The 23,941-nt window shown below is 37.0% G+C and overlaps 1 protein-coding gene across 3 annotated transcripts in view; it reads right to left on the bottom strand.

Annotated features, from left to right (window-relative positions):
- The window catches only part of ZFX (zinc finger protein X-linked), a 48,147-nt gene that overhangs the window by 10,050 nt on the left and 14,156 nt on the right, over nt 1-23,941 (bottom strand). For 2 of the 3 annotated variants that reach the window (XM_012784589.2, XM_012784587.3), the window contains exons 2-3: nt 17,018-17,106; nt 13,518-14,087 (exon numbers count right to left, since the gene is read on the bottom strand). In XM_012784589.2, coding sequence (XP_012640043.1) covers nt 13,518-14,087; nt 17,018-17,078 — 631 coding nt within the window. In that variant the 5' untranslated portion in view covers nt 17,079-17,106. Of the gene's footprint in view, nt 1-13,517; nt 14,088-15,702; nt 15,758-17,017; nt 17,107-23,941 lie in introns of those variants that run through there. The other variant, XM_012784592.2, reaches the window with a different exon arrangement.

Raw genomic sequence — 23,941 nt, 5'->3', positions numbered from 1 at the left:
TTATTACAAGTATGAAAAAGTCAAGGACTCCAGAAGTTTACAATCTAGTAGGAAACTGGACAAATAAACATGATTATTTTTAAATGTAGTAATAATAATGCAGCTACCATTCATTTATTAAGTGATTATGATAAGTACTACTTAACACTTATAATAACCGTGTGAGGGAGGTGGTACAGTATTATCTACACTTTATGATAGAGGAAACTGTTGAGTAACTTATCTGGAGTCACACAGAATTCAAATCTCAAGCCACGTGAGTTTGTCAACTTCTGGAGTTTGGAGAATGGGGTTTAAATTGGTAGAAGCAACTGGATTTTTGAAAAATCAAAAAATTATATAACTATCTAAAAATGCTTTTAGTAGAAATCAGATGAATGTGCTCATGACTTAGGCAGGCATAGTATTGCAACCAAGGCTGGGTGGTGGTGGTTTTGATCACTATAACTTTTAAAATTCATAGTCATCCCTTGTGTAATTTGCACCCATTATACTAAGACAGAACTCAGATTCTGACATCTTTGAAATGATAATTTTGCGAAGTCCTGTCATACACTCCATCAAATCCAAAACCTGAATTTATCTAACCAAAATTCTTACACAGAACATCAAAATGAAGCTGATATTTCAAAAGCCAACAATAAAAAGCAAAAGTATAGGGACAACTTATCAGCTTGGCTTCTGACTTATTGAGAATCAAGATCATCCACATCTCAAATAAACTACTTGCAGAGAACTGCTTATAAACAGCATCCCCAAACCTTTCATATTTGTCATTTACAAACAAAAATTATAAAATTTAACCACCTTGCTTCAAATACAAAGTGCAAAAATCCAAAACTCTGGGCCACTGAAAGCAGTTGTTTTGATCTATTTCTGACAGTGTCAGCATCATTAAATAGCAAACTACATTTTAACTAGTCACCCAAAAATACACTTGATAAATTACACTTTTCCTTACATAATTTAAAGTAAATTAAAATGAAGTCACTTATGGGAAAAAAGCAAAAGCTTGTTTATGTACATTGTAAGATGATATTAACATTGAACTCTCTAATGCAATCTTTAATAATAAATTGATACAGAGCATGAAAGAGGATTAGGGAATCAGAGATGACTGGCAAACATCGCACTGTACATTGATGACTGCCATGGGAACAAAGGAAAGACACCTCATTCAGGCTGAAAGAGAGGGGCATTTATTTCACGTAAAGCATGTAGCAGGGACAAATGAGATGTGAAATGGCGTAACAGTAAGGGAAAGCATCCTTCAGTATCGCTGGAATGTGAGGGGAACTTGTGGCACAGAACGTGGCAGGAAGTACAGCTGACTGCAAAGCTAAAGCCAAGTCACGGAGGGCCTCGTGCACAGGGAAAGGGGCCAGACTTGATCCTGGTAGGCTAAAGGCTTCTCAGTCTGATCAGGTGTCAGAATCTCTTGGGGAACTTAAAAACACAGGCTCCAGCCCAACAGTTCTACAGAATCAGAATCTGTAGGGCTGGGGCCTGATATACAGAGACAGATTTAGAGGTACCCTGTCCCTGGGATTCTGATCAGAAGTTTGAAAACATCTGCTACAGGTGATGGGAGAGTTTTAAGCAGAGCAGCGACAAGGTCAGATGCCCATTTTTGCTATACTACCCTGCTGGCCTTGGAAAGGTGGATCCAAAGGGATCAAGACATGAAGCTGGGAGAATACTAGTGAGTCTACTGCAATAATGCAGGTGGCAGATGGTGAGACCTTCAATCAGGACAGAGGTAGTACAGATGGGGAAGTGGGCTGGACTTGTGGCCTATCTTGGGACTTGGTGAGTAGGACTTGGTGCCCAACTGAAAACCCAATGCAGCAAAGGAGCCAAGGATAACTCTGGGGGTTTTGATTTAGGTGACGGAGTGGGGTAAGAAATGTAAGAGAAATGAGGAAAGGGATCCTCATGTTTAATTCCTCTATGTTTAATTAATTAATTTAAAGTCCCATGGATAACATCCCCCAAAACCCTCAGAGCCAGTGCTTGTCCCTACCACTCTGTGCTCACGGTATCCTTTGCTTGTATCTCTCAGAGTACATGATTCGCTATGCTGTCACTATTGGGTTTTTCCACCTATTCCATTGATATAGCAGAACCTATATTTTCATTACTCAGTCTTTTAAGACAGAGTCTGATGATAGTAGACACTCTGAATATTGATGAAGCAATGATTCAATGAATGAATGAGATGTGCGGCCAGATGCTAAATATTTGGGTCTGAAAGCTGAAGGCTTTCACAAATGTGGGAGTCATCAACTCTGTGTTAACTAAGACTTGCCACTATACAGGGAGAATCTGCAGTGTGAGGACAAAGTCCTGGGAATGCCACCGTTTAAGGGAGAGGCAAGAAGAGTTCATAAGAGAACCCAAAGAAGGGAAAGCTGGAGAGGGTGATGAAAGGGCATGAAGGAAACTAGGGAGTTAAAAGTCACAGAAACCCTAGTGAAGCCCACAATAATGTACCATGCACATAAGTCAAAGAGGAATGTCTGCACTAACTGTAGTAACTCAAGGTCACTGATGCTCTTGGTGAAAAGTGGTGAAATAAAGGCTGCATGGGGCCACATTGGAGTGAGTCAAGGACCCACTGAAAGGTGTGAATTTCTTCAAGTCCAGTTTTAAAAAGGTGAACAAAGGCGCAAGGACGGCCGGGCGCGGTTGCTCACGTCTGTAATCCTAGCACGCTGGGAGGCCGAGGCGGGAGGATTGCTCGAAGTCAGGAGTTCAAAAACAGCCTGAGCAAGAGCGAGACCCTGTCTCTACTAGAAATAGAAAGAAATTAATTGGCCAACTAATATATATAGAAAAAATTAGCCGGGCATGGTGGCACATGCCTGTAGTCCCAGCTACTTGGGAGACTGAGGCAGGAGGATTGCTTGAGCCCAGGAGTTTGAGGTTGCTGTGAGCTAGGCTGATGCCGCGGCACTCACTCTAGCCTGGGCAACAAAGTGAGACACTGTCTCAAAAAAAAAAAAAAAAAAAAAAAGGCGCAAGGACTATAATGGGTTGCAGGTTCAAGGACTTATCTGTTTAACCGATAAAAATACTCAAGCATGCTCAGTCTGTGGGAGAAAACAGAATAGAAAGTGAGGCTGGAGCCAGAGGATATGGTGAAATTTCTGGATCCAGATCTCAGAGGACTATGAGCAAAGATGAAGGAGTTTTCCTTAAATAGGAGGAGAAGCACACTATCCTTCTGAGACTTGGGTGAGAACACAGCTACGTCGTGTTCAGGGAAGGGGGAAGCTTGTAATGCAGAAAGCTGAAGGAGTTCATGGCTGGTAGTTTCAATCATAGATATGAAATGGAAGGTAAGGACTTTGGTAAATAGTGAAAGAATGGCTGACTGGGTTAAGAGCTTGAAAACCTAAAAAAAAATGAGCTGAGCTAGGACAAGCTTAATGATATAAAGGTTCAAAGAGTCCAGCTGGTTAAACTCTTTGCAGTCGAAAACAAACAAATAAATGGTTCTCTGAACTCTGAACATAACCACCTAAATTAAAGTATCTTGATTACATTTTATAAAAATGGTTTGTAGGGGAAAAGAGTTGACATTATGTCCTTATTTCCGGCCTGATGTGTACTTACCCTTTTTCAAGCTAAATATTTTTATGACGCACCCAGCTAACTGGGCCAAGGTTATTTTCTTAGAGGTGGTTTGGAATTTCAAACTGAGGTAGCATCAAAAGAATGAAGAGCTCACCAAACCAGGCAGAAGAGTCCAGAATAAATCTGTAACATCTTCAGAGAATAACTCTGAACAGTTTGATATTGTTGATAAAGCTGGCCTCTTTTGGCAAGGTTTGTCAAAACAGATTCTAACAGGTACTGGAAAATCAAATGTCCCTGTGTTTACAAAGAACAAGGCCAGGCTTGCTGTTTTTGCATATGCTAGTTTGTCAGTACCCTTAAGATAAAAACCTTTTATGACTGGAAAATCTAATCATTTTAGAGCTTGCAAAATGTCATGCATTTCCCTGTAACTTGCAATAAAAGACCTTTGTTTGTTTTCAAAAATGCGTGGGAAAACACATTTCAAATATACAGGCTTACCTGATAGTAAAGCTATTCCATTAATTATCCAACAAATATAGAATTCACCTTCAGATGTTCACCTTGAAAATTTGCCCCACTAACTCAACCTATAAAATTATTCTGAATATGAAATATTACAGAAGTGATTTATTTTTAAAAAGACACTTTGATGGTCCTGTTAAGTACTCAAAATTTCACTGTGATTTTAAAGCTACCATTAAAAATGAATTTCTAAAAACAGACAAAGAAGGCTTCAATAAAATTGAGTCATCGTACGTATGATTTCTGCATAAGTGCCTTCTTCTAATGTAGTAATGAAGAACTAGAGCTTTAGAATAAGGCCTCTCCAAAATAGAAGAGCATAATTTCTGGAAATTAAGACTACTTCTAATAATAACTACCATTTGCATGGCATTTTGCAATTTCCTTAGCATTTCTACATATTTTTTATTTCAGTTGATTCTCATCTTTTCCAGATAAAGAAATAAAGGTTCTGAGATGGTATGTGATTTGCCCAAAGTCCATGAGCTACCAAAGTGAGGAGTGGAAGAGAGAGTGAGAGGGTGCCTGTCTTTAGAACCCAGACCTTTATTTTCATCTTCGGATTTTTTAAAAAAAATGTATGTTCACTGTATAAAATTTAGTATTAAAAAATTACCAATAATCCCACCAACCAGAAATTCCATCATGTTAGTAAATTTATTTCCCATCTTTTTGTATTCTTTTTTAAAAAATAAAATTTGCAGCAGTGTTTCCTCAAGCTTTATATGTTAAATAATATTTATTTCTCATCCAATATTTTAAATATTTTAAATTTTAAACCTCAAAACTGAAGTGAAAATTTGATTTCTTAACAATCTCATTAGTAATAGTTAACTATAGCAAAATAGAGGTATATGTTAATATTTAATGCTATATTGCTTTTCAAGGAAGCTTTAGTAAACCCCCTTGAAGATTGAAAAGTGGAGGATGATTATTTACAATGCTCAAAGATACTGTGGTATCTGAAAGTACAGTTCATTAAGATTTCAGAAAACCCAGTAGTTTTTAGTAAAGAAAACTATGGGTGGGGGGAATACCACTTCAAGTAAATTATTAAAGGAATGTTGATCTAATGAAAAAAAAAATAAGCTAGTTCTTATATGGAGAATATTGTTTCATGGCAAACCTATATAATAAGGAATGATGGTGGTCATGATGGATAACAAGGACAAACATTTACTGAGCACATACCAAGTGCCAAACACAATGCTAAGCCCTTGAAATGTACCATTTACTCTTCACAACAACCTTATCAAATAAGAAATAGTGTTTTGTTATTCTCATCTCTCTAAGCTTCTAGACAAATTTCATTTTCGTTTTGCCAAGATAAAAAATATATATGGTATTGGATTTGCACTGGAATTGCATTTTGTCTAAATTTACATAATAAAAAAAGATATGAAAAAGATATTCTCAGTCTTCTCATGTAAGTTCTTGGTTGTCTCTCCATTTACTCAAATTGCCTAATCTCTCAATATCAGGTTGTAGTTAAGTTTATTTACCTTCCCCAAGGAACAAAATAATTGCCTTTTAAGTTGATTCCTCTCTCCCCAGGTTCCTCACCAAACACTCAGACACTGCCCTCAGCCAGCTTCGTAAAGCAAAGATCCAGGCACCTTACCCTCTAACATAGAAGGATGCCCCATTTCCTACCAAGTGAAAGACAACTTACACAGTTTAGCAACTGACCTCTGGCCAAACTGCCTTCTGCCTTCTGGCCCGTCTCTCCCAGCAGCTCCCATGACTCTCATGTGCCATAAACTTAAACACTATGTTTTTATTCCCATCCCTTTATGGTTCTTCAACTTTGCTCAAAAAGTGATGGCAGGGAGTAACAGTGGCTCACACCTGTAACCCCAATACTTTGGGAGGACAAGGCGGGAGGATTGTTTGAGGCCAGGAGTTCCAGATCAGCCTGGGCAACATAAAGAGACCTCATCTCTACAAAAAAAATAGAAAAATTAGCTGGGTGTGGTGGCGCATATCTGTAATCCCAGCTATAAGGGAGGCTACGGTGGGAGGATCACTTAAGCCCAGGAGTAGGAAGCTACAGTCAGCTATGACTATGCCAGTGTATTTCAGCCTCAGTAACAGAATGAAACTCTGTCTCTTAAAAACATTTTTTTCAAAAAGGACTGCTTGATGGAGAAATGATACAGCTTATTATTTAAGAAAAGTATTTTAAAAGTATAAAAAGAAATTAAATGTATTCAAAATCCTACCATGCAAAACTATTAATAGAATTTACAGATCATTAGACATATCTCTACACATATTTACAAACAAAAGGATGGAAGGAAGAATGAACAGAAATTTTTTAAATAAAAATTGGATATTTAACATGCTCTTTTTGAACAAAAATTATTACATTAGAATTTCCTTGAACTCAATAACAACAAAACAACTTTAATTCCACAGTGATCCTATTCCCTGGCATTGGCCCTCAATTCCCTTGCCCTACTCCTCTTTTGTTTCATTACTCAGGCTTGGCAGAACCACAAACCTGGCAATTTGCCTCTTTGCCTCTGCACCAGTACCTGTGTAGCTAAATCTGGTTGGAAACACATAGAAACACACACACACACACACACACACACACACACACACACACACACTCACTGATGGCTTCACTTTAAATTCATGACCCTGAACCTGAAGTGGACCTTTTCTGCTACTTTCCCCTCTCCTCTTTTATATATTCTCTCCTACCCTCAAATCTCTAATACCACCTCCCCACCCCCACTTTCAGTTGCTGACCTTACTTCTTACTTCATTGAGAACAAGTGAAACACTCAGAAGATTCACTGACTACCACCTCTATCCACCTACCAGCAACTAAACTCACACTGTCTCCCCACCCATTACCACAAGCCATGTGTTCTGAACTAATGCCTACCCCCCTCTTTTTTTTTTTTTTTTTTTATTTTATTTTTCACAGTCTACAACTACAATGCTTATCTACCCCCCTCTTTATGAATCCCCCTCTTTACTGCTCCAGCACCTCTCCCCTCTCCCTACACCTTCTACTAGATCATCCTCATCAGCATATAAACAAGCTATTCTTTTTTCCCCCTTAAAACAAGCTAAAACTTCTCTTGATCCCTTCTCTACCACCTCCATTTCTCTAATTCGCTTGATTCGGTATGTTCTAACCTTACTTCAGTCAGGCTTTTCTTTGCCCGTAACTTCACCAAAACTGTTCATCAAAGTCAACCATGACCAAGTCTCAGCCCTCATGTGAGTTGCCCTAGCAGCAGCACTTAACATGTGCTCACTCTCCTTTGTGATTCTTTCTCACTGGCTTCCATGTCCCAAGCTCTTAGTTTCCTCTCACCTCACTGGCCACGCCTCCTCAGGCCTTTGGGGGTGGGGGGACATGGGGGTCCTCTCACCTCTTAATGCTGCAAACCCCAGGGCTTAGTCCTTGGTCTTGGTTGATCTGCGATCACTCCTTCAGTGATGATTGTCTTATGTCAACAAATCCCAAACTTACATCTCTCTAGACATGCCTCCCAAACTCAGATTTGTACGTGTCTCTGCTCAAATATCATCCTCTCACCAAACTCCACACTTGTAACCCAAATCCTCCATATACCGCTTTTTATTCCGCCTAAGCATGTATCACCTTATAATATACTTTTATCACTTATTTATGTCTGTATACCTCTGCTAGAATGTAATCACCAAGGAAAGGAACTTTCATCTCTTTTGTTCACTGATGTATCTATCCTAATTGCCTATGAGACTGCCTGGCATATAGTAAGCATGCAACACTGACTTGTTAAATATAAGAATGCTAATCTGCAAGTAAATGTTTAGTCCTTGTCAGTTCTTAACCATCTAAAAATAAGAAAAAATATTACAAAACCATTAAGAGTCATATTTTGCTAATAACACACATGAATCAATTTTAAAGCCAGCATCCACTGCCACCCTACGCTAAAAGATTTGGTAATTAACATTTGTACATCTCCCCTTCCCAAATATTTCATAGTTAGTTTTATATTACATGAATTCAATACTCACTACTAATTTCTGTTAACCACAATTTCTCCATTCTAGGGTTCTTTCTGTTGATTCATCCTTTGGTCTGCTAGATTCATTACCAAATAGTTCCCCCATCCCTATCAAGAAAGACTTAATGGTTGCTACAGTCCCTGAGTTCCTGAATACTTGAAAATGTCAGTCCATAGCCTTTACTTGAAGGTATAAAACTCAACTGCCTCTATTGTCTTGTAATATATTCTTTGAACCTCTGTATGTCTTGAGTTTTAAAAAAGAGATTATGTTGTTTGTAATTTCGTTGAACCTACAGAACACCACTAACCAACAGAACTTTCTACGATAAAGGAAATGTTCTTCATCTAGATCTGCACTAGCCACGTGTGGCTATCGAGCACTTGAAATGTGGTTGGTGTGACATAGGAACCATATACTTAATTTTAATTCATTTAAACTTAAATTTACTTAGCCACATGTGGTTAGTGGTTACTATACTAGAGGGCACAGATTTAGACAATCATTGAGATAAATTCTTGCTCTATTTCTTTCAGAAATCCTTCTTGCAATAAATAAAAGAATATTTCAGAGAGCTGAAGAACATTAATCTCCAGATTCAAAGGACTCACTGTATATAAAAATACAATGCATAAAAAAAGACCCACACCTAACTAAGCACAGCCCTATGATATTTCAGACCAGTAATGATAAAGAAAAGATCTTAAAAGCTTCGAGAAGGGGAAAAAAGAAAAAGAAAAAATACCTACAAAGGAATGAGAATCAAAATGGCATCAGGTTTCTCAACCTTAACACTGGATGCTAGATGACAATGAAACACACCATAACAAAATCTCAGGGAAAATTATTTTCAAATTAGAATTCTATACCTAACCAAATTATCAACCAAGTTTGAGGATAGAATAAAAACATTTTAATATACAAATCTGTAATCCTTAGGAAGTTACTTCAATATTAGGTAAATCATTATCTTGTTTTTATCCATCTTTCTTAAATGTAGGCATAGCTCACATTTATTTCCATTTCCGTTTTTAATATTAGAAGTGTTTTGGTCTTTATTTAGAAGTTTGGGTTTTGTGACTAGAAGTATGCCATAAGAACTTAACTCTTACTAGCCTGTGGTAAAATTGGTTTTGTTATGCATCATTTTGCTTAAAGTCACAGTTTCCAAGAACCTATCAACGACACTGACTTACTGTACTTCTCTTTTATCTATTCCTAATGGTACTTATCTACATAATTTTAAATAATATACTTTCATGATTTTTATTATTTCTGTTTTATACTATCCTCACACTTTGTTATGATAGATGACAATTTTGCTTACTTTTATTGTCACCTCCCTTTCCCACAACTTTTTAGGGTAGTGATGCTACAGTTTTTGCTATGAGAACAATTCTAATTAAGCTTTGAAGTCTATAAACCTATGGCCACTACCCACAAGGTAAACCTGGATTCATTAACCAAACCCCAGCATTGCGAAACTGGGAGCTACCTGACAGATCTTTAAACAGGCCAACGTGAGAGAAAAATAAAGACAAATTTTACTTCCTAAATAAGTTACCTCAAGGGGCAGTCTGAATACACAAATCTTTTTTAAAGGTTTAACAAGATTCACAGGATGAATCTTGAGGTTGATGTAAAGGAGGGAAACTAGGCCCTTTCACAACATACACCGTAGTATTGGTGTCTAAGAGAAAATTAGGTTCTAGGAACCATGAGCCTCTTCTAAATTACTCTGACAAGTCTAATAGTCTTACTACCTAATCACCTCAATGTTTTTTATTAAGCCTCTAAAACCAAAAACCAACCAAAAGAAAAACTGTAGAATTGATATCATTCAACGTCCTAAAGGTTTCTGTGTGGGTGGGTAGCTATTAATACCCAATGAAGATACCAAAGATGGGTATTTCCTCCGAAACAAATGGAACGGTTATGTCCCAGGCACTGTTGTAAATAGTTTGCCTACATTTTATTATGAGATCACTAACAATATGATACACATGAAACCAGAGCACCTAAAAGACTAAGTAACTTACAGGAAGCATACTGTCAAGAAGGTAAAGTGTTCTAGTATTAACAGATAAATACATTTAAATTTCACTTTTAGACCTTCCTCTCTTAACTTCCTCCTCAGGAACCTTCTTTCTGGGGTTAAAATTCCACCTTATTTTTTAACATAGCCTATAAAAGACTTCAAAGAATTGGTTGCAATTTGATCTCCTTTAATTCTTGAAACTTTCCTGGAAAGGTTCAAGGTTTAATGAAATTAGCCTCATTCTGTAGATGGGGAATTAAAGGATCACAGCCATTCAAGTGCCTGTCCTAAGTTACAGTGATCTGTAGCATAGTGTCAGAGACATAAGTAATGAAAAATAGTTGCCAAATTGTGCTGAATTGGTCTAAAACATGGTTAACTAAACCGAGTTAACCAACAACTGATTTTTTTTTTTTTTTTTTTTTTTTTAGTTTTAGTAGAGACAGGATCTCGCTTTTGCTCAGGCTGGTCTCCAACTCTTGAGCTCAAGTGATCCTCCCAGAGTAGTGCTAGGATTACAGGAGTGAGCCACTGAGTCTGGCTGAAGAACTGATTTCTTAACTGTTTGTTACAATCTCACCCTGTACCTGCCCTTACGTACCTAAGAAGAATTCGCTGATGGGACAACAGAAAGGTCATTAACAAAGCTAGTCTAGATTAGAACTGCTAGCCCAATGGGACTCATCCACTGAAAGCCTCTTTGTGGATGATAATGATAGCAACAGCTAGCAGTTATTCACCGACAGATCTCTCATTCTCACTACCACCCTGCAGGTCAAGTAGTATTACTGCCATCTCACAAAAATGGAAACTAGGGGTGAAAGATTAACTTGCCCAAATTCACTCAGCTAGTGAGCAGCAGAGCTGGCATTCATACTCAAGGCTGTCAGACTCTTCAGCTGCAGTTGTTTCCATTTATCACATTGCTTCTCTAAGATCCTGCAAGAAGAGGCATGTGCGCTCTCTGCCCTCTCTCTCTGCTCTCCCCTACCCCCATTATGTCACAAAATAATCCTATTATCTGTTCAAAGGGCAAGGTTACAGACAATTTTGTCTAGGTCCCAACAGATAAACAGTAAATATTAACCACAAGGCTAGTCTGAAGCTCCAATTACATGAAATGCTTTCAAGATACCCAATCTTGTATTTGGTGGGGAGACGAGGAACTAAAACACCTTTGCCTTACTTGGCTGCTTTATTCTAGATAAAAACCTAACCAACACCCAAACTGAACATTATACTGACAACTCTTTAATTCATTAATTTTAGTGTTGATTTCTAAATAAATTTCAGAGTGCCTACAGTAAAGACACAGTAATTTTAGATGGTTTCCTCTTTTCGAATTTTATCAGAACAAGCCTTAAGAAGATGTTCAAGTTGACTATATCTAATAATGATGTACTGTATACTTGAAAATCGCTCAGAGTAGATTTAAGTGTTCTCACCACAAAAAAATGTATGTGAGGTAATACATATGTTAATTAGCTTGATTTACCCATTCCACAATGTATACATACTTCAAAGCATCATGTTGTACACCATAAATATATATAGTTCCTATATGGCAACTAAAAATAAAAAATAAAAGATGTCAACTCATCTACTCTAAAACATCCTTAGTTCAGTAAAAAAGACTTTTCTCACATTTCAGAAATATTCCCACATTGATATATACTTTTTAAACTCCAGAATTTTATTCTGTGTTTTATCAAATGGTTTAAAAAACAAAACTAGTAGGGTACATACATAAAAAGATACACACATGTCTAATAATTAGCCCACAGAACAAAGAAGTAAATATTTTACCATCTCTTCTGTGCTAATAGCCCCTAGAATGAATAAACTATTATTCTGTGTTGCTCCTCAGAGTTTATGCATTAAAAAAAGGAGTTTGGACTTTATGTATTCATTTGTTCCCTGAACCACTTTTTATTGGATGTCTACTATAACAAACGTCATGTTTAATTAGGAGCTAACATTAGACCCATCAGTCGAAACATGTAAACTGGATAGCTAGGGCTACCCTGGTCCACATTTGCAGGGGTCCATTTACATTATAGGTGTATAGTGGCCTGTTGTATGTGGCAACCTCGTAAATAAATCTTTAGCATGTCCAAATTATACATCAGGGAAATGCAAATCAAAACCATAATATCATTTCATATCCACTAGGATGACTATGATAAAAAAATAACAACAAGTACTATAGAGAATGCAGAGTAATTGGAACCCTCATATACTGCTGGTGGGAATATAAACTGGTACAGCTGCTTTGGAAAACAGTCTAGCAGTTTTTCAAAAAGGCTAAATATAATTGCCGTATGATCCAACAATTCCATTCCTATACGTATACCCAAGAGAAATGAAAATACAAAAACCTATACATAAATGTTCATATTGTATTCATAATACCCAAAAAGTAGAAACGACCCAAATGCCCATCAAATTGATGGGCTAAACTAAAATGAGATATATTCATACAATGGAATATTATTTAATAATAAAAGGAATTAAGTACTGATATATGCTACAACATGGATGAACCCTAAATACATGCTAAATGAAGAGCCAATCACAAAAGACCACATAATACAGGATTCCATTTTTACGAAACTTCCAGACAAATCTATCAAGACAGAAAGTATATTAGTGGTTGCCTAGGTTTGGAGAGGAGGGAGAGGGTTGGTGGGAGTGACAACTAAAGGCTATGGGGGTTCTACTTCAGGTGATGAAAAAATTTCTAAAACTGATTGTGATGATGGTCACACAATTTTGTGAATATACTGGAAACCACTGAATTGCACACATTAAATGAGTGAATTGTATGGTATGGAAATTATATCTTGATAAAGATGTTTAAAAAATTTATTGCAACACTTAAATTGAATCTAGGATTAGAAAAGAACACCTAACTCCTGTCCATCTTCTACCTAACTGTACTATTAATAATTAAAAGGCATAGGAGATCTCAATAAGATCTAAGAAATGATACCTCTCATGATTGACACTGATCATGTTAACATCACAGGCACTCAAAGAATATTTTGTTACCTGCAGCTATTTGTAAGGCAGTACCTGACTCATCACCACCAGATCTTCTCCAACTTTCCCTATTGTACAAATTGATGTTGCATAAAATGGCATCTTGATTATCTAGCTGCAAAGTGAAACAATTTCACTTTTCTTAATTTTGAGTTATCTTATGGGCTCAAAACTGAAGCAACAATTAAGGTAGGTCTATGAGTTTTACTTTCATTTTATAAACATTTAAGTCAAGAAAATTTTACCCCTGATGTAAGTTAGCAAAGGTAGCCTTCAAAAACATTGTTGACAATCACTGTAACCCAAGACTTACAGGAAATCATAAGGTAGTCTTCACAGTTGCCTTTGTCATCATCTTGCTGGTCCACAGGGATCCCGTTGGCATCTATGACTGCTTCAGAGGCACAGTCTGCTACCAATACTTCTTCTGAAACTACATCAGTGGTCAGAGGATCAGTGACGATTTCTGCTTCTACTACACTATCATGGACCACATGTTCAACATGCCCAACGTCAGACACATGTATAGATTCACTTGTCAAGACATGTTCTGGCATAGATATTGAGGCTGAAGTAATGTCAGAAGCTAAAACATCATCTGGGACTGTGCAATGTGCTAAAGAAACTTCTTCGGTTACATCTGAGTCCAGCACTTGCTCAGGAATGATGACCGTTTCGGTTACATCTGCTTCTTCCATGATATCTGGGCATTGAACATCTTCTATAACAACGTCCTCAATAACATCTTGGATTACAACTGAGTCTGGGTCATCAGGAACAAAGTTATGCACAGTTATGTCTGAATCCACAACATCTGAAACAAAAACAGTTTCTTGCACTTCCACTACGATTTGATCACCATCCATGTGTGCAGCATCAGCTCCTTTAAAAAAAAATTAAAATGATAAATTTCAAGTAAGCATGCATGACTATCTCAATTAACGTAAATGTTACTTAATTTCTACCAGGAAAACACTCTAGCTCCTCACAGTTTTCTTAAACATTAACACAGATTAAAGAAATAAAGAGAGAATCTATTTTTGAATCATATTTGAAAGACATTTTTAACACAAGAACTTTTGTACTCATCCCAAATCAATTAATAGATTTAAAAAAATACTAGGAAAACAAAGCAATTGATGCAGTCACAGAAGAAATATATTCATGAAAGTAAAATTCTAGGTACACTAAAATTAAACTCATATACATAGGTACTGAAGGGAGGATTGTAAAAATTAAGTAATACAACTTCAGATGGCAAATGTATCATTTTCCTTCATCATGTGTTTTTCCTTCTTGCTCCATCTCCCTCTGCTCAACTCATATTTTTTTTCTTTCCATCTCTCCCATGTATTTCTTTTACTTCCCTTCCATTTTTTTTTTTTTTTTTTTTTGCCTTTCTCCCTTCACATTCTTCTCCCTTAGTTCTGGTGCAATACACCACCAATATCCTCCATCTATGACTATGAAAATTTAGAAATCATCCTCTGAATCTAGGACGTAAAAGGATCAGCACATAAATGAAAAGAGGGAGAGAAGGCCACAGTTTAGGATGAAAGACAATTGGTTGAGGAGGCTCTAGGAATAGACAAGATGAATAAATAAAACTACAGCTGCACTGGGGTGGCAGAAGGTGAAGGTATTTGAAGCAGTGCCTGCCAACTTCACCAGGGTACTCTGCCTCCATCTAGCCTCCTCCCATCCCCCAAGACCCCACTCCCCACCCAAGGCAGTTTCTCAGAATATAGGAAATCCTACTCTAGTCCATTTTGCAGTTAAGGAATGAAGGTAGAGGATTGAATCAATTGAAGCCCAGTGAGATTAAATGACTTAACCAAGATCACACAGTTTATACAGTGTATGGTGCTCAGTAAATTATTATTCTGAATGAATGCCACAAATGGGAATAGAAATCATATATCCTTACCAAAAACAAGATAAAATAAAATAAATCTAATATCTTGGCTCCTGCAAAGCAAGTTTTATAAAAGTCTTACCTAAAAGGCTATTCAGTAGATTGGTGCCTCTGGTTGTGACTCAGACCAGGCTGAATCCAAGCAGATGCCTAACTCAATAACTGTGTGTCACTGGCCAGGCCCTCAGAGAAACACATGGCTTTGTCAACCAACCAAAATTATTGAGCGCCAAAGAATATTAAAAATGATAGGAAGTCTTTAAAGTCAGTTAATATCCATTTTAATTATATCTAGAAATTAAAAGAATATGTTTAATTTCTTTAGAATTTCTATAAAATGCTTTACGCTTATTTGTTTTCAATATCCTCAATATCATCATCAAGCAATAGATCACTATAATCTCCATTTTGCAGACATGAAGATATATGAAAGCATTTAGTGGCAAGAGCACCGGTTACAAAATCTAAATCAGAGAACAGGGTTCGACACTTATTAGTTTTGTGACCTTGGGCAAGTCATTTAACCTCTGAGTTTCAGGTTCCTCATCAGTAAAATGAGGACAGTAGTATCTGCCATGCATACCTCACAGGACTGTGGTGATGATCAAATGGGAATATATGGGAAGTGTTCTGAAAAACTGTAATGAGAGGTTTCATTATTATTATGACATATGAAAACGGAGGCCCTGGCAGATTAAGTGACTTGCTCAAAGATAAACAAATACCATAAGTGTTAACGACCAGGACTAAAATGCCATAGTCCTTCAATCTACCACTTAGCCCATGACCCAGGCATGTCTGTGGCAAGATTAAGTGAATAAATACTGTACATTTTTCTCCAAACAGCTTAGTCCCTCTTTCAAACACATTAATTATATTTCATGTTCCAATGAAGAAAGAATTATAAACTTTGCATTTATCATTATCAAACTAAAATTACCAAACTTGAGTTAAAAGACTATTCCAAGTTGTTAAGAAAAACACACACACCTACCCCCACTGGATTTAGAGATTAAAGAAAATTTAAAAATTAAAAATCACTAATATTTAATTTCCTGATAAAAGTTAACAGCTATTTCTTTAATATACTATAATCTGATCATTTATACTCCAATGGAAAACTTGTCAGCATTTTATTTATAAAGGTAGCTAGTATGACATAAAACCATTTTACATTATAAAACCAAGTGTAATCAACTTATAATGTTATATAATTAGAAACATGGGTAATCTAAAATTGTGAATACTTTTTTTCCCTATTTTTAGAACTTCATGAATATAATTTTCCTTGTATACTTCATGGCATGAGGAAAGACTTCATCTTCCTGAAGCAGAAGGCCCCTTTTAGGAACCTGTGAGAGAGGGTTATAAAAGTAGGACAGGGACAGAATGTCAAGGACTTTCTTTATCTGCTGGGTGATTCGGAACAGAGAAATGACAAGATCCACATGTTCTTTTACAAGGAATAATCTGATCAGTGGGCTAGATAAAAGGGACTAAGGATAAGGAAAATTACGCAAAATTTATTGCAGACTAAGAATGAGATGGTAGAGCCTGTCTATGTGGTAGGAGGCAGAATGAAGATAAGCAAATATAAACAAGGAATGTTTTCAAAGGGAGAATATTTTTAGTGGGATAACTGGGCAAGATGAGAATAACTGATAACACTAAGGTTTTGATATTGCTGCTGTTACTGACAAGAATATGAGAGATGGTTGTGAGGGAACCAAATTTTTGAGGAGGAGAATAATAATGTGCTCACTTTAGTATCTGTAGATTTTGACAGGATAACAAGATAATCTAAGTGTGAATTTCAATGTGACAGTCTAGCAATTCATCCATGTGATAACCACCCCCAAATTTGGTAGATGTAAGTAGAACAATCTAAGTAGTTATACCTGTTGCATCAAAAAATGAGTTTGGCCCTTGTGGATGTAATTCAAGTCCATCTTCATCCATGGCCTTTAATTCTCATCAGTCACAGCTCCTAAATCAGAGGAAAAAGTAAATCAAGTCATTAATTTTTTATATCATGCATTAAAAATATCATATTTTCATTTCTGAGACACTGAAAGATAAACATCTATCAAAAATGTATCTATCTAAAATAAATGGGAACTTAATTGATTTACAATGATATATGGGCATCTATACGACAAGGCAAGGCAGATAAATCAAACAAGTCAACTTTGTCCAGATTTCCTTTTAAATTGAAGCAATAAATGTATTGCTTACTTACATCAAGTGTACATATCTTGATGAATTTTGACACATACATAAACCTTTGTAATCACTACCTAGATGGAGATAGAGAACATTTCCAGGACTCCAGCATTTGTGTCTCCTCTCAGTCTGTAATTTCCATGCTCCCCTAAGGACAACTGGTTAATACTCAACTAGCAACACATTCTATAGCTTACTAGGAGAACTTTCTACATGATTTTTATATTACTTCTTTAAATTTAATGTAATCTGCTATCTTTCAAACAATAAATTAAATAATGGTAAAAATTCAAAGTGCACAGTTCTAGTAGTAAACACCCTTTGGGATTTCTGCCTAACCTCTCTTAACTAAGCCTCTCATCTACAGAAGTAAATTCCCACAGTGTATTTATAAACTCCTGGCCGTAATTGATTGACACTAGCTATAAAATGGTAAAAATAAGTTCATCTTTAAGCACAATAAAATCAAAGTTCCATCCCTGAGAATCTGAAACCATGAACAAGAAGTAATCTCTCTCTCTCCCCCTCCCCATCCTCCTCCCTAACACTCCCCCTCCTGGTGGCTGCATCACAAGGAGCTGAGGAAGGTCATTTTCCAACTTTGGCTTAAACTAGTGAGATAAAACTTACAAAGAAAAAACAAAAAGAATACAGTGAATGCCTTGAGAAACAGTAGAGGAAGCAGGGAGGGGAGGCTTATCAACAGGTTTTTAGCTCCTCCTTCTAGACCTTTCTAAGGTCCAGCTGTATTCCTGCCTTGGGTTTTTGCAAGAATTCCCAATGACCTTAATTTTCCCTTTTCTAAGCCAAAAACTTAAATTAAAAAGAACATTAACCAATAATGTTATCTTTATCAATTTTTTTGCTGATGATATAAATACTATATGCCTCTTATTAAAATTTCAAATAACAGAAATACGAGTCATTTTTCTAAAGCATCAGCTAGGTGACATCATTCCTCTTTTCAAAAACATTTAATGGCTCCCTACCACCTCCAAATAAAGTTCAACTCCTGTCATCTAAGTTCCAGCCCCAAATTACCTTTCCATCATTATTTCCCCTTACTTTCCTTCAAGCAACTCCTTCTACGACCACACTTGTGCTCACACACATAAACACACACTTTAGCCAAACAAAAATGCCCAATGTCCCTTTAAAAAACCCATTTCTTTTTTTTTTTTTTTTTTTATTTTTTCTTTTTTTACTCCATGAACTCACAGGGCATAAAAACCCATTTCTTTATTTGGTTCAGGGTTCATTCTACCTGGAACACTTTCCCCCTTATTATCTCTGATCTTTCTCCCAAATCTCCTTCCCCACTAAAAAAGAGACAGCTGGAAAGAATTTCTCCCTCCTCTGAATTGCCACAGCTCTTTATCCTCCTTCTCTGATTATATACTGGTTTGTCATATATTATGGTTATTTACATCTGTCTTATTTTCAGATACTAAATTACATAGTCCTTAAAGATCCATGAGAAACTCAATCAACATTTATAAAGTAAACAAATGGACTGTCAACATGTCAACTCTGAAACACAGTCTATTCATTTTCAAGAAATAGCATGTTTCATGTTATTTATTCAAAATGCTTCAAATTAAAACAAATGATGGCTAGATTAATGAAAAAAATTTCAACCATGAAAACAGAAAGTATACACGCTAATAAATAAGTTGTCACTGTCCTCACCCTCCCCTAAACCACCTCCGGCTATACAATTCTTTTTCCACCTTTAAAAATGATAAATGTAAATTAATCTTCTGAGCATAATAAAATACTACTACATGAAATTAAGCCAATTAAAAAAGCAATATAGGTGTTGGGAAGAAAAAAAAAATAAAATAAAATAAAAAAGCAATATAGGTGATTCATTAAGGTATTTAAGCCTGTCAGCCCTCAAATTTCCCTACATAAACCTAATCCCACCAGGCACACTGTCTTATATCTGTAATCCTAGCACTCAGGGAGGCCAAGAAGGGAGGATCAATCGCTTGAGGTCAGGAGCTCAAAACCATCCTGAGCAAGAGCAAGACCCTGTTTCTACTAAAACAAAATAGAAAAAATAAGCCAGACTATAGGCATGGTGGAGTGCGCCTATAGTCCAGGCAACAGAGTGAGATTCTGTCTCAAAAATCAATAAAGAAAGAAAGAAAAAAGAAAACTTAGCCAGGTAGCGCATGCCTGTAGTCCCAACAGCTACTTGGGAGGCTGAAGCAGGAAGATCCCTTGAGCCCAGGAGTTTGAGGCTGCAGCGAGCTATAATGAGGCTACTGAACTCCAGCCTGGGTGACAGAGTGAGACTGTCTCAAAAAAAAAAAAACAACTAATGCCATCAGCTCTAAGAATTATCATCCTGCAGAACAACTCTTTTTCTTGGCATTCATCCCCCTTGGCTTTTTCTATTAGAGTTTGACAGACAATCAATTCCCTCAGTCTTGACCTGGCAGTGGCTCATGCCTATAATCCTAGCTTTCTGGGAGGCTGAAGCGGGAGGATAACTGCAGTTCAGGGGTTCGACACCAGCCTGAGCACAGTGAGATCCCGTCTCTTATCGCTAGAAACAAGAAACAAAAAAAGACGAAAAAAATACACAAAACCAACAAAATCTAGCCAGGCGCTCTGGCAAGTGCCTGTTGTCCCAGCTACCCAGGAGGCTGAGGCAGAAGGATCGCTCACAGCCCAGGACCTGGAGCTTGCAGTGACCCACCGTCACTGCACTCTACCCAGGACACCGAGTGACACTGTCTCCCCCCCCAAAAAAAGTGTAAATGAAAATTCCCTGAATCTTGAGGTTCTCTCCTTCCTCCCTTTTCTTTAAGTGACATCCTAGTTCTCTTCCCACCTTCCTATCTGCTGGCTCCTCTTACTACAGCCTTGCCCTGGGGTTGTGCACTCAGCCCAGCCCGCTTCTCTTCTGCTTTCCCTTTATACCCATGGTTTAAACTACTATTTACACAAAGATGATTCCCAAAACCAACCTAACACTTCTACCCGACTATCTGTTGAATATTTTCATCTGGATAAAACCCAGCTTTCTCCTGATGTGCCCAGTCTAGCCTTTTTCTTCTTCCCTGCTTACGTTTAGTCAGGCTGCAGAGCTCTCCAATTGCTTCGCTTCAATTTCTCAGGAATCTGTCCCTTTCTTTTTATTCCCAGTCACCATTCCTTCTCAGCTTCATATTTCCTGGTCCCTGGGGAATGAAAATGGCCTCTGGGCTGGCCTTGCTCCTCTCTGCCACTCCCACAACAAATGACTAGAAACCCTATCAGAAGTAAGGGCTGGTGCCAAGTACTGAGGCATTCCTGCAATCTGCAGGCAGATTAATCCTCTTAAAGCACTGTTTTGATCATGGTACTCAGAACACTTAAGCAGTTCCCCAACATTCAGGGGGCTCTACAATATTAACCCAAACTACCATAACAAACTTATTGTTGTTCTTCCCATCCTTTTACATCAGATGTATTTCCTAACAGATATTCTGGCCTACCTGGGGGGTGCCCACTCATTTATCTTGACTTAAGTGAACAGTAATTGTTCAACAAAGAATTGTTTTGACTGGTTATTTTCCCTTCTATTTTGTCATTATAAAAACTCAAACATTTTTTTTACTTCCAAGCAGAGACTCCTCTGGAGTTAGAACTGCTAATTCCCTCTGGCGATCAGAATGAAACCATGGTCTTAGAATGGAAGCTACTTGGAAAAGAGTTCTCAGACTGTGATAATGTAAAGCTGGAAGAACGTACGCTGTTAATGTAACGGAAAGTGTCCATGCCTTTGCAGTAGGAATCAAGCTCAGAGAACAGCAAAACCTAAAGACAAATAAACAGATTGGTTCAGAGAACCAAGAATCTAAGAATTTGGGTGAACAAGTACTAACATTAATATTTAGTCTGACTACCAAATACCCTGAAAATATTTCTGGGATTCCACTAACACAAACTCAGTAAAATATTCCCTTCTCAGCTGCGAGTCATGATCCTGAAAACGCTTCCGAAAGAATTCATAGTAGAAAAATGTACAGTTTTCAGGGAAATAATGTGCTGGGTGAAACCCAGTAAATTCATAAAAACTTCCTTCCATTCTTTAAAATAAAGCAATAAAAGTTAACAGGTATAGCAATGGCACTGTATCTATCCTAAATTTGGGATAATTTGTTTTATATTTCTTAATGCCTACGACACTTCCAAGATCTCCCTCTTGGACAAGTTAACAGGATGCTTGTATATTCACTTGGCTTTTTGCAGCTGATAAGCGTACGAAAATCACTTTTCTGCCTTTAGTTGTCCAAAAACTCAATGCCTTTTAATTTTATGATTCAACTCTAATTCTTCTCCCTAAGTCACGCTCAGAGAACCAAATTTTATTATACATGGTAGATGGAATTGCTCAAGCTGCAGTAAAGGCAAACAAAAACTAATCTATTAACATAATAGAATTTTTCTTAGGGAGAAATTGGAACTGGTGGAAATTTACATTTAAAACCTAATTAATATCTTCCCTCTTAAGCTACGTTTCTTTCCCAATTCTTTCTCCATGTTGTTCAATGTTAGCCGTCATTTCTCCAGATATCTCATTTTCAAATCTGGAGTCATATTTTACTTCTCTTACCATGTCACCCCTTAAAATTCATCACTTCTTTATTCTCACTGCTACCAGTCTAAGGAGCTCTCCTATCTCACATGCAGACCCAGTGAGCCCTTTCAATCAAAAGACTTGAGCCCAACTTGCACTCGGGAAGGTTTCTTCTGTTGTTTCTATACTTACTTTCAGTCGTATTAGCATTTCTATTCCAGGATGTAAAGAAGCCTAAATCTAGCCTCTATACCGCTTTAACTTTTCTCTCTTATTTTTTAACTTTGTCTTTCTACTATATCCTAAAAGAATCCCTGAATTTTTTCTTCTAAGCTAGTTAATTTGATCTTCATCCCACCTACTGAATTTTTATTTAAAAGATATTTTAATTCCAAAATAAACTTAGTACCTTTTTCACAGCAATCTTTTCTCTTTTTGGTGGACATGATATCTTCCCAAATATCTCTGAGAATTGAGTTTATTCTGTACCCTATATTAAACTATCTCCTTTGGTGTTTCATTATTCAGTTGGTGGAATTTGGTGCCACTCTTTAACCACAGGTTTTCCTCAAAAACATGGTTCTTCTTGGTTGGTCCATTCATATTTGTAAATGAGGGTATAGACTGGAGTTGCATTCCGACAGCTAGGGTGAATTTCCTCACCCCAATCCCTGTTTGCCTAACAATGAACTTGAATTCTTACCACAGGAATCCTGCCTAGAATGAGTACATAGGAAAGAAACCATAAAACCAGCCAGGCTCTCCTTTAATAATAGAGAGTATCCCACCTTCCAGGTGCTGGAGATTCACTATCCCTCAGGACAGCTGCAAGCTACCTAAAGCTCTATCCTTAACCTTCTTACTTTGCAAGTTCCTATGGACAAATGTGCAATTCAGAGAGCTGAATTTTGGGCATTATCCTGGCAGGAAAACCACTAGAGATATCTATACTGACAGGTAAACGGCTTAGCTTTCCATAGCTTTAATTATCCGGCTGTGCCCACGGCTTGCTCATTCTCCAAGGACCTCCCAGCTTTTGACGTTGGTAGTACTGCAGGATGCCAATTATTGGATGGTCCTTCCTACTTTCTGAATAGGGCCACAGGTTCGCTAAGCTGCTCTCTTGGGTTTTTCCATTAATCGACTCCCAATTGCTTTATTCAACCAGAAATTCATCATATTCTAATTCATACCTCTTAGGTTTTCTTGCTTCTCTGGATTTTTGTTATTTCCTCCTCAATGTGATTTTGGGAGAAAGGAAAAGTAAATGTGTGTGTTCTCTAGTTTATGTTGAATTTGAAGTTATTATGAATTTTTATGTGCCAAATAAAACAGCATGGAAATACGTAAAAACAAAAACACGAACAAAAAGGACCTATGAGACAGAAATTTGGGGGGAAAATCAATAATAAAAGGCTACAATTCTATCAACATTTACCAGATCAAATACTCAAAAAGTAAGGAAAGAGAAGATGTGTATAATTAATAATATTAATCTAATAGCTATCATTCAAATTCCATTCCCTAAGAAGAGAATTTTTTCAAATAACCTTGCCCACCCTGTGTCAAGAAGAGGAAGAGAAAATATCTGCTGTTGTAAATATCAGAACCCTATCCTTCCTTGCCCTGTCCCACTTGGAACTTTTGTATGCTTTGCTCAAAACTTCAACGCCAAATTTTTGTTACAGATTAGTTTTTCCATAAAACCATTTTGAGCCGATCAGTAATTTCAAGGTTTTGTTTATTTAAAGTTTGAGAGTCCAAACTTTTACAATCTATTAAAATTTGGCCCTAAAATGACAAATATGGCTTTATTTTTCCACAGCCCCTATTCCTGCTCAGATTAGGAGTTGCCAAAATACCCTCTAAACTTAGTTGCACTGATGAGCTATGGAAACTATTAAGACTAGTTTGATGTTAGAAAATGCATACACTTTCTAGTTTTCAGATATGTAAAGCAGTACAGACTCCTTAATAAAATATTGCCATTTAATGCATTCAATAATTTATCAATATCCATGTTCAT

The sequence above is a fragment of the Microcebus murinus genome, chromosome X, assembly GCF_040939455.1.
Source record: "Microcebus murinus isolate Inina chromosome X, M.murinus_Inina_mat1.0, whole genome shotgun sequence".
Classification (NCBI taxonomy): Eukaryota; Metazoa; Chordata; class Mammalia; order Primates; family Cheirogaleidae; genus Microcebus; species Microcebus murinus.
Note: the sequence above shows the minus strand (reverse complement) of the source record. Positions and strands in the feature narration are given on the sequence as shown.